This window comes from Centroberyx gerrardi, chromosome 4, assembly GCF_048128805.1.
Source record: "Centroberyx gerrardi isolate f3 chromosome 4, fCenGer3.hap1.cur.20231027, whole genome shotgun sequence".
Taxonomy (NCBI): domain Eukaryota; kingdom Metazoa; phylum Chordata; class Actinopteri; order Beryciformes; family Berycidae; genus Centroberyx; species Centroberyx gerrardi.
The window spans coordinates 15,730,087-15,745,972 of record NC_136000.1 but is presented as its reverse complement, the minus strand read 5'-3'; the positions used below and the strand labels follow the sequence as shown (position 1 = coordinate 15,745,972).

Sequence of the window (15,886 nt, the reverse complement as noted above, 5' to 3'; positions counted from 1 at the left end):
ATCAGGCCGGACCGGCGGCCACCAGCATCACTGGAGCTTTAAAATGATCTTTTAAGGGTCAAACCCTCCAGAGGTACGGAGCTGGGCACACAGGGAGCAGCATGATTAAAGCTACGCTGCTCTTTGACCTGCTGTAACTACCGAGCACTCTCAGCTCATATGGATCAATGCACAGGGCTACTGGCCACAGGCCCTCTGCCTGCCACGTTACCACCAGCTCCACTCTGCTCAGTTAACCATAGCACACCTAACTGTATGACTTCATTCACTAATGTAAAGAGTACAAGTGGTAGTAGTAGTTTCATCAATGTTTCACAGTCATACACCAGGAATTTATTTTCTATATCTGTAGTACAATCTAGGGTTGGCTGATATGAACAAAATTTATGTCACGATAATCCTAAGAAATTATCTGCCAACATATGCAAAATTACATGTTAAATAATCAAAGTGAAGTTCATTGCATTGAATTGCATGGTAATGTAAATGATACAACTAAAATTTTGAAAATTGTCTCAGATCTCAGTTTTTGATAGACTTTAATTAGTATTTGCTTTTTATCAGTTTAGACAACACAAGTGTGTATCATGATAACTCAATATAATTATTTCTTCACGATATGATTCCTTTGAAAGACTATAATATAATATGTAATATTATATATATAATATAATATAATATTGAATTATTGCCCAGCCCTACTACAATCACTAAATTCCTATAATGACATGTTTTTCAGAGACACAGACGAAAATTATATAAAAGTCCTACACAAAAGTAAAATATAATGGAATGTAAAATGTCCTACATAAATGCCATGTCATCCCAAATGTCATCATCATCACCCACACTGCACCAACCCTAACCCTAGCCCTCTCCACACCGTAGCAACAAGGGCTTAACTAAGGTTCAAACAAGTTCAGGTGCTTTCTTCCGTTCCACTCTGCCTCCAGTGTTGTGTTCAGGCTGTCAACAACAAAACACAGTGGGGATTTAGTGAAACTCTGTGATGTTTACCTCTGATCTGGCCAGCCAGACGTCCTGCAGACCGACCTGGACAACTGTAATCACTCCGCAGCAAAACAAGCACTGACATAATCATGGTGTCACTGCCATACTATACAATTCCCACAAAAACAGCAGATTGACTGGGGGAGGTGATTCACTTAGCCAATGTGAAGACTAGTGGCCAGATGATGACTCCTTATGAGGCTACTACATGGCATGGCACACAGCAAAATCATTATTTAGTGTAAAAATCAACTCTGTGCCAGCGTTTGTACAAGTCCACACCCATCAGAAAATTAATTTAACACTTTTAGATAGATCTGAACAGCCGCCTCAGAGCCACATCAGCTCTATGAGTGGACAAACAACACCCCAGTCAACACTTGTCAACTCCAAATAGTCGTCACTGAAAAATCAACTTATCTTATTAACAATGGAAAATTTGCCGTGGATGTTTTGCCTCATCGGCAGACAGGACTGATAGATGACCTTATTAGATTCAAGGAAGGACAGCAGACCCAAATCTAATAACTCTCTCCGCCCAAATTTAATGAAACCTTCACTTGGGGCTGTCACTAATCAATCACTATGACTTACCATTTACCAAAGTGGGCGCACTGTGAAATGCAAAGTGGGTGCTCTGCAAGTGTGCAGCCTCCCTCAGCTCAGCATTACGTCGGATCAGTTTCTTTCTGATTCCTCTGCCTGATTTGATACTCAGAGCATTCAGGGATAATTAGTGATTAGCTTTGAGACAGCAGCAGTATGTTGTTGACCAGTTAGAAACAAGATAATCTGGTGTTCACCGCCCTCTCTACCCTCTAGGACCAGCTACAGCTTTACGACACGCTGGAGGCTGTGTATCTGGGTGCAGCCGCTGAGTCGCAGCCCGTAATGTAAAGTGCCTCTGGGTCATTCAGCTAGCAGCATAGCAGACTGTTGAGCACAGGCGCCCCGTCCCACATGGTGGAAAGACAAGCCCACACAGTTCATTACAGTGATGTACTGGAGGAGCAGCGGCTGGTTGATGAGCGTTTATTGCGATGCCGTTTATCATCTTGAGATAAAACAAACTGGTGTTGCTAGGCAAACTCGGCATGCAGCTTATGGCAGGGACGGAAAAACCCATTTAGAATCTAATCCTTCAAGATGACATTAACATGCGCTGAGTTTAAGTAGCTTATATAAACACGCCCTACTGCAGCGACTGTTTGGAGTCAGAGCATTTTAGCAGGAATGTTGACAAGTCTCTCGAGGATCCCTCTGAGACCTTTGCCACTGCAGCTACTGCCATCAGTTTTCCTAACAAACCTGAAATTCATTCCAGCAAGAGCTGAAGTGAACACAGTGTGACAGAATATGTCATCAAAAAAAATTGCTCAAACCTTTAGACAGTAGCTGGGGTATAATTCAATGCTAAGGCCTGGAAAAGAGCAAAATTGTCCTGCAGAAGCTATATCTTGTGGTATGTCTGAATTATTTATTTTACTGTGACATAATATTCCGCTCTGTTGCCAGCCAATTGTTGGCAGTAAAATCCAGAGGTATGAAAGGCATATTTGAGACTTTCACTCTCCAGGTATGGGCACTTATCTTGTCTCAGTCCACAATGGGAAAAAAAAGGACCTTTGTGTTTCCCCACAGCTAGTCTGTCATTCCTAGTTTGGCTCTACACTTTCTAATAGTGTGTGTGTGTGTGTGTGTGTGTGTGTGTGTGTGTGTGTGTGAGTGTGTGAGAGAGAGAGAGAGAGAGAGAGAGAGAGAGAGAGAGAGAGAGAGAGAGAGAGAGAGAGAGAGAGAGAGAGAGAGAGAGAGAGTGTCTGCCACAGCCACTGCTCTGACAGGCTTGTGTTGGCCAGTAAAACTCTGAGGCATTTCATACTCTACACAAACAGACACTGTATTCTTCAGCCTGGCTGCTGCGCCGAGACTGCTGTCATTGGCGCATTAAGGCCTAAACTTCCTCAAAACAACTTCAACAAGACTGTGTCACTTGTGCCAATACACTGCATGACCCTCAAATAAATAGAAATGCTTTGGAAAAAAAAAAAACACATTATACTTCAAGCTTCCTCTCCACCCGTGGTTTTGAATCTGACACTTAATCTCATACCATACTTATCTTTTTCTTATCCAACAAGCAATATAGCAGCCCACATGTCAACAGCTTCATATCTGACACAAAAAGGCCCGTTAGAAGCATGACTACTGTATTGATGATGAATTCATTCATGTGATCCTCTCTGTCTCCTCCATATCTGCTGCAGGCTCCACAGTGAAGTTTAAAGCAGAGTTCCCAGGCTCCATAAAAGCTACTGAAACTCGGAGAGGCAGCTGGGTGGGGTTTCTGCCGTATAACATACAGCGTCAGTGCTAAGCCCCTCTCTGTACATGCATGTCCTGTATAGTATATTTTTGCAGCCCGGGGCCCTGTGGGAAGAGCCAGAATTAGCAGTGGATAGTGAAAGGTCAGAGAGCAGTGGGAATGGAGATCCTGTTGACGCAATCTGTCCAATCATATTTGTTTCCTTTGGCCTGAAATGAGCACCTACGTCTAGACATGGGAAAACAAAACTAAAACAAGATAATCTCATGAAATACTGTGTTTATCTTTGGCCCTGCTTTTAATGTGCGGCGCTGACGGCGACATTCAGACCGATTTCTGGAGCGCAAGCACTCGGTTTGGCTAGGAGGAATATCCACCGCTAAACAATACAAACTCCTTATAAGTCAAAACAATGTGTGCAGCAATAAACACACGCTAACCAGAAATGTCTCTTAAACAGTAGGACACGATACAGTAGGAAAAATAGATACTTCTAAAAGGCAGAGTCATAACAGAGCAGACGTTGCTTGAATGTGTTTTACTGTTGTTTAAACAGCAGTAGGCCGCGTCTGGTGGAGTCTGCAGAGTAACGCAGCCAGCCACAGCCCCACTGCACGGCCCTGCGCCTCTGGAGGAGTTGTTTTTCACAGGGCCGTGTGGTATGCATGTGCGCTCGGGCCGCTCCGACCCACCTCATGGCTGGCTGGTTGGCATTCCTGCCTCGCTCTGTAATTATGGCTCTTCTCCAGGGCTCTCTGCTCTCCCCGCTCCATACTCTAACAGGGTGGGACCTGCCGCTGCTGAGGTCATACTCTTATTACCTGGCCGTTTAGCTCACACTCTAATTTTAACAATAACACCCCCCCGGGGGGAATGTGCCTCGACATCGGCAGCGGGCGGCAGATACGGCGCGGGGTAAAAGGCGATATCAATTACGCCCGGGATCGGTATCATAATTAAAATAAATCAAGTGCTACCTCGCCGCAAAGCCAGGTCTCGCAGACGCCGCGTGCTGCAAAGGTGTCACTCTAAGCTGTGAAAGAGTATACATGCCACACGGCGCGTCGATACGCAGTTGTAATCTGGCAGTGTCGAAGTGAGAGAGCGTAGCGAGAGCAGAGGAAGCTTTCTTTAACGTGTTCCCCGAGCACATCTGTCCTCGGCTTTTACGAGAGCCATGTGTTATGTTAAAATTTCTGCTCTCAGTTTCCACAGGACTTTTCCTCTCTAATTTCTCTCCGACTGTCTCTCTCTCTCTCTGCTTTTCCCTGTCAAGCCTCCTATAAACCTCTGACTGATGCTCAGAGGGGGAATAACAGGAGCCGTACAGAGCATGAAAAGAAAGAAGACGGATGGATGATATTTACTTTCCTATTTTGGGCCTTTTGAAAATCACATAACAATGCTGCATTTATCTTATCTTAAGTTAGATTATACTGTGGTGTTGACATAACAATATTATGGCACTTATTCCCAAGTGTGTTTATAGTGAATAAGAAAAGGAAATCTGAGGCAGACTGAAGAGAAAACGAGGCCTTGTGCAAAACTTGTAGGAAATAAACAAATATTTGGCGATGACAAAGTATCTTAAAATCCAACTTTTCCGCACTGCTGTAACAATGTGAACTTGTTGGTGTAAATGGACGAATAATCCGAATGCATTATCAGTATGTGAAAGGAAATCTTACAGAAATTCAGACAATCTCCTCCATTCATGCTGCTATGAGCACATGACATGCCTGCAGCATGAGGATTAGGACGATCAGCTGAGCACAACTCAATACCACATTGTTCTTCGCTGCTCACTGCTTGTTTTTCCTCCAACTCTCCTTGCAGCTTATCAGAGGAGGACAGAACCAAATCTCCCCCCTACGCCTGCCAAACTTCAATCAATAGGAGTCCACTTCCCACTGTACGCTGTTAACAAGCCACCATGGTGGTGCCAAATATCAAAGCCCTTTGTGGCATTTTTCTGTGTCCTGTTTGTTTCAGACAAAGCTTAAAGTGCTTTGTGAAACAGCTCGTTTTCAGGAGAAATAAACACAAGGATTGGCAATTAAGAAAATCAGCTTTGGGCCTGAGATAAGAGAGCACACTGCTGCCTTTGTTCACAGGTCACATCTGTATTTGACTGACAAAAGGCAGCCACATAGCATGCTGCTGTGTGAATTTATCAAAAAGGGTGTGTGCCAGTCTGAACCCATCCTCTATTCAGCCTCTCATTGTCTCTGTGCTCCACAGATAACAAACAGCACACTATGCAGACACATCTCATCTACTCCATCAAAGGCCGATGTGCTAGCTTGGACAACACATTACAGGCAGGTCCCCGTCAAAACAAGGAAACACACTGGCTGTTATATGGATTTATGGCTGCGGCTTCCCAGATAATAATGCGCTTATTACCAGCAAAATTAAAGAAGAAAGATTTCACATGCAGGAACCAGTTAAAATGCGCCTCTGTCACCTTGACAACTGTTGATCTTCAAAGCAAACTTCTATATGCACAATATACTGTATGTTTAACATCACAGTAAATTATCTCACTGGGTGGGCGTTGGAGTAAAATACCTGAATAATCAGAAACTGCATTCATGGGCAAAGCTAGGGAAAAGCCACAGAAGCTCAGCGAGTGAACCGGTGAAGCTAGCTACATCAAAATGGCATCATAACACCAGGTACTCAGCCAAAGCTAAGACATATCCCTAAACAGCCATTGTGCATTTAGAAATTGCACAGAAAGCACTCTGAATGCACCTTTAAACCTCGAACAGCCACATCAGCAGCATCTTGCCTTTGAGAGAGGATTGGGAGGAGCAGAGACGTTTAACCCCTTTCTGGCCTGTTTGCCACTTGGCAAGTTCATAACCAGTGTAATGGAGATTAAAAAGCTCCTGGATCTGCTCACCTGGCAGTCACGTGGACAGACTTGTGGTGGGGAACAAAAGGAGATGGAGTACAACAGAGCGCACAAATACATACTGTATTGACTCAAAGGCTATGCACACACTGCAGCTGACGGCGGGGAACAAACACATCCAAGGTTTTCTTTCAGCTGTACCAGTTTTAGTTGCCTTGGGAAATCAATGTGCTGCTGGAGCAAATAGATTTTCAAATGCCAGTGTGATAATCATCTATTTCCTTTGAATATTGCCTATGCTTTATTGTGATACAGTAATTTCATTTAGCCAAAGCTTCTCAAACCTTCCTTTTGCAGTGGCCTTTGACAGTTTGTCTTTGACTTTTACCTTCATTTTCTGTTTTTGTCCCATCAGAATTATGTGAAATCTGCATTTTCTAATTAACTGTTCATGTGACACATTAATATATGGCTCACCTATATAGAGTGAGGAGTCTTTCTTCTTCACGTGATCATCAATATAGGACACACCCAAGGGCTGCACTGGGGTGGCTCCTATACCCAGCAGGACCTGGGCTCCAATCAGCAGCAGGTACATCATGTTGGTGTTGGCCTTGTTGGCACACACTTCATCCTCGCCCTGCTGCGCCCTGCTGCTGTTGGAGCAGGCATCCCGACCAACGTCAGTCCTCCACGTTTCCCCTATCTCATACTGATTTGTTAGAAACTCAGGCAGAGCTGAGAGAAGGGCGCCAAGCGCCATGACGATGCCCCCACAGCCAATCAGCCGGGGCCGATGGGCTTTGGCCCCGAAGTAGCTGACAAACAGGATCAGAGCCAGGTTGCCAATCTCGAAGCTGCTGGCTATCACCCCCACGTCAGCACTTTGGAGGTTGAACCGCCGCTCCAGGGTGGTCAGGACACTCACCTGCAAACAACAACACCACACAAATTCAAAACAAGGATCATGGGATGCTGAAAACAGCAAACATGCAAAATAAATACAAAACCTATGATGTGATAATCTAATATTAACAACTAAAAGAGAAAATCTGCTATAATCATAAGTATTTCAATTCTATATTTGATTTCTTTTTTTAGACATGCAAGTTAGGGAATTGTGAGTTTTTTCATCAGTGACAGTCACGCCCTTTTAAACTACGCCTTTCCTGTGGAATATACTGACTAACAGCCCGTTCAGATGTTCCATATTGAAGCTGAGGTAAAATCTCCCTGCCAAGAGGCATTCCCCTTCAAGAGCCATGCCTCTGTTTCTGATTAGCTGGATACAGCAACATTTACTTCAATGGCTTTGGTGAGAATAGCTTACCACAAGCCTCCCTCTTTTCCCTGCTCTTTTTTTATACATAAGAGCTCAGATGTAACATTAAGCTCCAACTGCAGCAAAGACAGCAAATGATTGTCTCAGCCCAGTTTATTCTGTAAAGTGGAGTAAAGCACTATTAGATGTAATCCAGTTTGTCAGACATGATAAGCAGTAATCAAAACCTGTAAGACAATATTTATTATCAATAAAAAGTGGCAGTATAGACTTAAAAATCTTAAAAAACAGACAATGAGTATATATATCCAGCTTTGTTTAGACACTTGTATTTCATCATTTATCTCATGATGTTTCAACACGAAGACCTTAAAGACGAGATGAAATGAAAAATGCCTTTTTAACCCTTTTAGATCACATCCCCGGTCATACTGTGCACCTATTTAACAATATATGCCAAAAAAAATACCAAAAATCAATTTCATTGTATTCTTATATCAAAATTCAATCATGTTTTCTTCCTGTAAAACAAAATATGCCGTGTGCTTACGTAAGCATGCCCGTAACTAATTTCAACCAATAATATCATGACATCCACCCATCAATCAATCTTCAACTTTTAGCGCACAGAGCTAAGAGGCTAAGATTCATTAGTTAGCTAGCTAGCAACAGCATGGTACTTCGGTGTGTCTTCGGGTGTTATGACACACCCACTTTTCAACGTTCAAATCAAATTCCTCCCAACGTTATGTCCCGCCTGTCTTTCCTGTTTCACTCGGAAATACGTCACGATACGGAAGTTAGATACTCTCGAAATGCCGTTTCATCTCGACTTTAATAAATCTGGCATAATGAATCTACAGTTAAGATGTGGTTGCTCACGTGTTATCTGGGAACGATCTGCGCCATGTGAACCTCAATGTCACATCTGAACAATTATCATACTATTTTCAGATCTGTCCCAAACTGTCCTTGAAAGGGCATAATAATTTTCCATTTCCCTGGTGATGCCCAACTGGCTTAAAAACATTTTGATTACTGCCCTGAGAAAAGATTCCTGCCAACAAAAACAACCTTTTCTGAAACGCTTCTCAAAGTGACTTTATTATAGGATGGATCAACTTGTGGTGCTGTGGTTGGAAATTTTCCCCGTTACAATAAATGCTGAATTGAGCCAATTTAAAGCCACATAATTGTTTTGAATTGGAGGAGGACTTGTTGAAACAAGGGTATGAGCATGGTGTCTCTGGGTGGGTCAGTGGGTTGGGGCATACACCATACAGTTTACACCCTCACTTTTCAGCCAGTCTCTAGAAATAAATTGTCATCAAGACATAAAGTCTGGAGTTGCTCAGTCGAAAATGAACAGAAGAACGATGCTGCGGAGCAACACAGCACGTTTTTAGTTTTTGTATTCTACAGTACCATCTGTTGTGAACTAGAAAAGTAACCCTCAGGCCGCATTTCCAGCTGGTATTAAAATGCGATCTGTATCCATATGTTATCCAGATAACGATCAACCCGATCACGCCCTTTGCATTTACACCTGGTATTTATATGCATTCTCGTTGTCTGCATTCTATCCGCATTGTAATCAGATCTAATTTTTTGCACGAACTATTCAAAGCAGCTGTAGGGTCATTAGACGGGATACTGTACAGCCTGCATTTACTTTTCATTTGAGGCAGAGAAGGTCGTCTTTTACGACTCTTACATAGGAGGCAGACACAACAAGAAGTTGTTTTTGTCGCTGAAGTGACTCCTTCACTATGGATCAGGGAAAGGAGCGATGACTGGTGGGAGCGGATTGTGCCTGGACTCCTTCGGTGAAGCTGAGTGGATGGCAAACTTCAGAATGAGTCATGACGTTTCTACCCCCTGGGCCCGTACTTTCTCCCAAATGCGAACACACTGCGCAGATTACTTTTACACCTGGCTGACTCCGGCTGAGATCCGATCACAATGTTGTATCCTCCTGTCCTTAGAACCCACGCCAAGCCCATTGACGCTATAGCTTGAGCTCTAAGCAGACACTAACACTGAGTGGTGCAAGGTGCACCAAAGTACAGCAGAGGGATCGGAGCTATCATCCAATCCAATCCAATCCAATCCCATCCCATTATCGCAGGTCTCAGCTAGCAGTGTGACTGACAGCTTCTGCTCTTGGCTCAGCAGTGGAAAGACTGTGGGTGAGCTAAGCCCCCGTCCCCAGGTTCAACATGTCTGTACACTTCCACGACGACTTTAAATGGCAGCATTCCACAATGCTCAATAACAGAGTAAAATATGTTATATAAGGAGAATGTACATTCCACATTGGTCAGTGGTTACAGTCAAGTTCAGTACAGATATCAACTCAAACCCAGAACTAAACAATGGAAATACTTAATTTGTTTCATGGCTACAAAACAAACTTGTCCTGCTGTTTTCATTGACATTGTGCAGCCTCAAGATAACATCATCTTTTCAGAATAAGAATAGCTTCATAACATGCGCTAATGTTATGCAAATAATTGATGATTGACAGGTAACTGGTCAAGATCGCCATACCACTTGACCAATCGTTCAGCTGCTTTAACATGAAGGCGGGATGTCTCCCTTTAGCTTCCCTTTCTTAAGGGAGCGGGCATTGCGTGTGTAGTCTAGTGCTCACAGTGTATACTATAATTACCTCCACAGAGTGGTGATTTTCTATACTTTTTGTACATTTTAAGATGATATTGAGCTGAGCATGGGTTAGAATTGTATGGAAGAAATGGAGTGTGAAAAGATCAAATCAAGCATTTAAGGTGAATTAGTGCAAAATTATTATTGCTCTTGCAGCATTATTCAGATTTCTTAATTTGCGTGATTAGCTTTAGGCTATTTTCTCACTAAAGAGTTACCACGGCGCAGGCTTGTTTTGGGTGCAGCATACACAGTCTCAAAATCAGCTTCATCTATAGGAGCTGAGGAGTCAATTCCAGTGACTCACACAATTAGAGTCAGAGTCGGAACTGACTGCAGAAAGTTGGAAGTCATGCACCACTAGAGACAGAAAGAGAGAGAGGGTTTGAATGTGAGGAGGGACAGAGGGGGGAGAGATCATAAAGTGAAGAGCGCTAGTTGGCTGGGAAAATGATTGTCAGTCATCCCAGCTTCATGCCTTGGCTATAAACTGGCCTCTTTGGGCAAATTATAACAACTCATACCAGTGTACTTTGATGTCAAAATGCAGAACTGCTACACAAAATGCGTACAGGTGCCAACTGTACTTACTCCTGTGGTTGTTTTTTAATAGGGTAATAATAGGCAGCATGAATGACTGTAAATTGTGTAATACTTGGATCAACACTTTTTAAAATGGACAACAGGCTGATAGTAAGTCACACAACTACAAAACTTGGACCAAAAAACTGACCACAAATTTACTTCGAGTGACAAGGGTGACCAAAGTAAGAAAAAAAAAATCTGTCTTCATTGATTTTTCACATTCTCATCTTATATTTTTCATTATTACAAGGTACAATCTCCATTTATGAGACAAATTCAACAACTGCTGTAAAGAATACTGTAGTTCATGAAGCTATTTATTTCAAAAGTGAATTTGCGATGGAAAACGCAAGAGGAAATTAGTTCACTCCTGCCACTTACACAACGTTTGAGAAAGAGTAACAAGAGAGAAGTGAATTTCTGACACCTGGCAGAAACTAAAAACTAAAAAAAGAATATCAGAAAATAAAGCAGGACACAACAATCTCATACTCAAAAACTGTAGATCTGTGGTATCTGTATAAGCAGGTATGCGTTGACAGACACTTCTAAATAAGGAGACCAAGAGTGCTGCTCAGATAAGTGCCTTGTACTGTAAGCAGTTCGCAGAAAGAATGGGGCCCATGATACTTGGGTTTGGGCCCTTTACTGCCAGCCCACACTCTAAGTCCCATCATCCAATCACAGATACAACAATAGCTCATGTAGGTCACCACTAGGTCGGCAGCTTGTCACTGAACCAGGTGCCTAATGTCCTGTCCACGCGAATAAAGCTCCATGTAACTAAGTTAGTGCTGTTGTGTTGACGGACATAAAGCAGGCTAAAGAGCCGCATGTGTTTGTCTAAGTAAATCACTCCTCTCAGACGCAGGGCCATCATTTGCAAACCTCACCTGGGGCTCTGGGTTTATTTTTCAAATTGACACGTCTGAACCAGGTGTCCAAAATAATGAACTGTGAGAAACAGAGCTACAGTCACACCCTATGACTTCATGACTGAGAAGTAGCCTAAATGATAGAAAATAATTTTCATTAGGAAAATATTCTGACTCATTTCAATTTTTCTTTTAGATTATTTTCTTTGGCATTTTTGGTTTTATTAGATAGTCTGTAGCCAAGAGAGACAGGAAAGACTGGGGTTGAGAGAGGAGGGGGTGACATGCGACAAAGGTCCCAGGCCGGATCTGAACCCAGGACGTTGTGGTTGCATGTTTTGCGTCTTAGACCACCGATCCACCAGGACGCCCCTGCCTCATTTCTGATGAAATGAAACCACTATGCCCCATCGCTGCTGTGCGCTGCAGGACTGTAGATGCTCTCTCTGTAGTAGGTCCACTACAGAGCAGATAAGATGTTCCACTCCAAATATGGCCAAGGCATTTCAGTTTAGTCTATTTGCTTGCAACAGAGCTGAGGAAATGCTAAATGTGGTTCTTGGAGAATAAACACAGTGAATGTACAAATTAAAAGGTACTTTGGGTTTCTCCCTGGCTGGCGGGGTTCTGGGAAGCTCCTTTGGGCAGCTTTGGAGAATATTTTGGAGTACTTTGGGGAACTTATCCTGGTGGATTGTCCCATAAAATGTGCACTGAAGTCTCTGCATGCTTTCAAAGTATGCATTTTTCAGCGTTTTGATATTTTTACTGCAATTGCATAATTGTGATGACTGTATGACTGTATTTGGGCACCTGTTAGTATAAAAACATAATTGTATTAAGGGTCAATAAGAAGGGAAGTCATGTTTATAACTAAATCTGTTTCATTATCAGTAATTGCCATGAGTAATAGCAAAAGTGAAAAAGATGTAATGAAATGTTGGAAGTGAGTCCTTGACCTTGAGGAACCTTACGAGGAAAATCAGCCAATTGCTGCCTTCCAAAACCTAATAGGCCAATTATTGTTAATCCAACCACTATTGCAACCAGAGCGTGCAGGTCGCACTTAGATCACTGGTTGATTACAAATTGGCTGAGTTGGAGTTGTGCTGCATTAAAAATACATTAGACACAAATGGTACACAGGCTACTCTCGCTTCCCACAATAATGCACGATACAATGAACTACCCGACAGCATGAAACCTCTCCTGCAGGCTACATTTTACCTGGCAGAGAGAGAAACACCATCGAGGGAGGCAAAGGCAAGGCAAGCTCACCTAAGACGGTTACTTATCTCGTTAAGTCACAGCTCTACTGCACGTTTCATGGTAGCCTGCTTGGTTTAGTGGCGTGCAGAGCTTTAGTTTACTGTAGCAGAAAACCCCCAAAACATTCAAAGCCCAGACCCGGGGAGTACAAGGTTGCACGGTGTAAACACAGATGTCTCGGGGCAGTTGTCCTACATGCGGCTCTAGTTGTTGCACTCACCAGGTATGCTCCGACAGTGCCTTGTGCCAACATAAGGGCGCATTCCGATATCAAGAATATCTTGATATTTGAGAAGCATGATGAGTTTTTACGGAGGCCGTCTCGCTGAAGAATGTCCCCGCCGCTCCTGTCCGAGTCCCGGTGTTTTTTCACCTGCATCCTTTCTACTTTACTACAGCAGTGCGAGAAACCAAAGACAGAGGATGACCGGCTGGCCCGGAGATAAACATAGAAGACACTGCTAGGTACAGTGTTTTCCTTTCCCCCCCTGAAGACTACATTCGGCGCCCCTGTCGCACTGTCTCTTTTTTCCCCCCTCCTCTTTCCGTCCTCTTACATCTGACAAACTATGGCCGTAAAACACACATCCAAACTCCACGGGGCTGTTCGTTGTCTGCGGCAGCACCTAAACATTGCCTCCCCGTCGACGCGCAGGGACATGTGAACTCCCTGACGATGTTTGCAAAGGCACAAGTGAACCGCGAGCGCGCAGTTTTCTGTCAAATCGCATGTTTTCACCGCCCGGCCCCTTCCCTCCGTAGATTTTTTTTGGGGGGGGGTTTGCCGCAGGTAGAAAGGGTCTGGGTTAGTCCGAGGAGAGGCTCCTTGCCACGGAGCGACTGCCGCTCCGAACTGTCATGGTCCTTGGTAGACGCACACTGGCGGCTGTCTGCGCTCCCACCTCTCTCTCTACTACTTCTGACTCAGATCCTCCTCTGTACGCACATGCTCAGCCCTAGTGGCGCTGTGCAGCATGCATCACAAGTCTGCTCAACTTGCCTTTGACTTCCACTTACTGGAAAAATCACTACAGTAGTCCTATGGGGGGGGGGGGGGGGGGGGGGGGGGGCTTATTGTATGCGTGTGCGGTACTGAACAGTGAGTTTAAAGCGACTTTATTGTGCTTTGTGGTATTTTTTTAATCTCCTTTGTTGTCACTATAATGTCCCTGTGATATTCCTATTGGGGGTTATTGTGCCTCTGTGGTACACAATGGGGATTTTATAGTGACTTCATTGCACTTTATTGTATTTTTTTTTTTTATTTCCTTTGGTAATATTCCTATAGGGACTGTGATATTTTTACAGTATTCCTCTAAAATGTATCATGGGATTACCATGGTGATGTTTTGTAAGGGCTGCCAGTGGCCTAAGATGAGCTAATGGAGAGGCTATAATGTAATGTAACCACATAATGTGATGATGATGGGGTTGTGCTAACCAGGATGACAAACAAACATGCTTAAACAAACAATTTTTATATGAGTTAGGTTTTCCTCCCTTGTTTTACCTCATTTCTTGTAGTTCCTTCCACATTCTGCGCTGGGTTTGGGTTCACAGCGGTTTGCACTTTGGGTTGGATACAGCCAGCAGCAGTAGGCCAAGTAAAGGTCAAGGAGATGAGCTGGTAATTGATGAACTATGCCATGCTTTGAAACAACATTTAAAAACTGGTGTAAACATCTTTTTTTTAGGTTTATTAATGGATTTATTCGTAGAGCCTAGACTATTATTGCCTGATAATTAACCGTTTCTTGGTTTTCTCTCATGTTTTGACTTAACGGAGACACTGAGTGGGAATACAACAAGGTTCATTTGTAAAATAGCACACACAGAGTTAATAAGACTATAGCTTGTAGCGTAAATGCAGAAAGCCTGAAACCATCTCTGTATCACTTCCTCAGAATGGAAGATATCAGCGTTCAAAAGATTAAATCAAACCAAAGTGAAAACTATAAATTATCACTGCATGATTTAACACTAGGCTATGATTCAGGGCTCCCTCCTTATTTTCAAACTGCGTATTGGCAGGTGCCCAAAGCAAAATGATCATTAAATGTAGACACCCACTCCCTCACAGCCAGCGCCCCCACACGAAAATACTTCCTACTCTTATGCATGTTCACTTCCTAGATTCAGCCTGCTTGGAAAAGAAAGATGTAGATTCTCATTATAGACGCTTGAATCAGACAAACTGTTACAAACAGTTTGGTTTGTCTACAAGCTCTATTACACTTTTAACATCCCAAGACAGCAAGCATCTATGTGCCAAAACTGAAAAAACTATGTAAATATTTAAACCTAAAAAGGATGATGTTATGAGAAATGTAAATCTAAGATAGAGTGTGATACACAAATGTTAGTTTCAAAAGGGTTGTTTGAAACCAAGCAAAGATAAATGGTTCAAAGCAGCAATAACCTATACAGTTGCAGTTGCAGCCTGTGTGTGTGTGTGTGTGTGTGCAGTGCATTTACTGGACATAGTGGTTATTATTCTGTAGCAGTAACTCCAATGCTTCACTGAATTCCATTCCTGAATAATAATTCTCTAACCTTTGGACAGCAGTCAACAAAGGTTATAAATTGTATTTATTCATCTCTCTCTCTCTCTCTCTCTCTCTCTCTCTCTCTCTCTCTCTCCCTCCATCTACATTGTTAATAGCATAATTGAGGGGAAAAGAAATAAGTAATTTGTTCCTGCCCATGGCTAATGACTGTAGCTGTACGTACAGACAGGGCAATTTACCGTCAGTTAATTCAAATCTGTTTTGAATGTGTTGAAGACACAGAGTCTGCAAACAGAGTGTTTCATAGCAAAACAAAGATGAAGATGATTAACCCAGTCTAATGCAATAGATTCAGTCTCAAAATTGACAGATTGTGTATTCTCTGTATATCAATGGCTTATTTAAAACAAGTTTGAAGGTCAGTGTTTGCCAACTGTGTATACGGACTACATCTGTCAATAATCAATAGAAAAACATCTATATAATCCTTTCATTATTATAATGAAG

The 15,886-nt window shown here is 42.8% G+C and overlaps 1 protein-coding gene across 2 annotated transcripts in view; it reads right to left on the bottom strand.

The window, feature by feature from the left end:
- The window catches only part of slco3a1a (solute carrier organic anion transporter family member 3A1a), a 31,960-nt gene extending 18,222 nt beyond the window's left edge, over nucleotides 1-13,738 (bottom strand). For both annotated transcript variants that reach the window (XM_071921269.2, XM_071921270.2), the window contains exons 1-2: nucleotides 13,093-13,738; nucleotides 6,672-7,122 (exon numbers count right to left, since the gene is read on the bottom strand). In XM_071921269.2, coding sequence (XP_071777370.1) covers nucleotides 6,672-7,122; nucleotides 13,093-13,251 — 610 coding nt within the window. In that variant the 5' untranslated portion in view covers nucleotides 13,252-13,738. The remainder of the gene's footprint in view (nucleotides 1-6,671; nucleotides 7,123-13,092) is intronic.
- Between the last annotated feature and the right edge of the window lie 2,148 nt (nucleotides 13,739-15,886).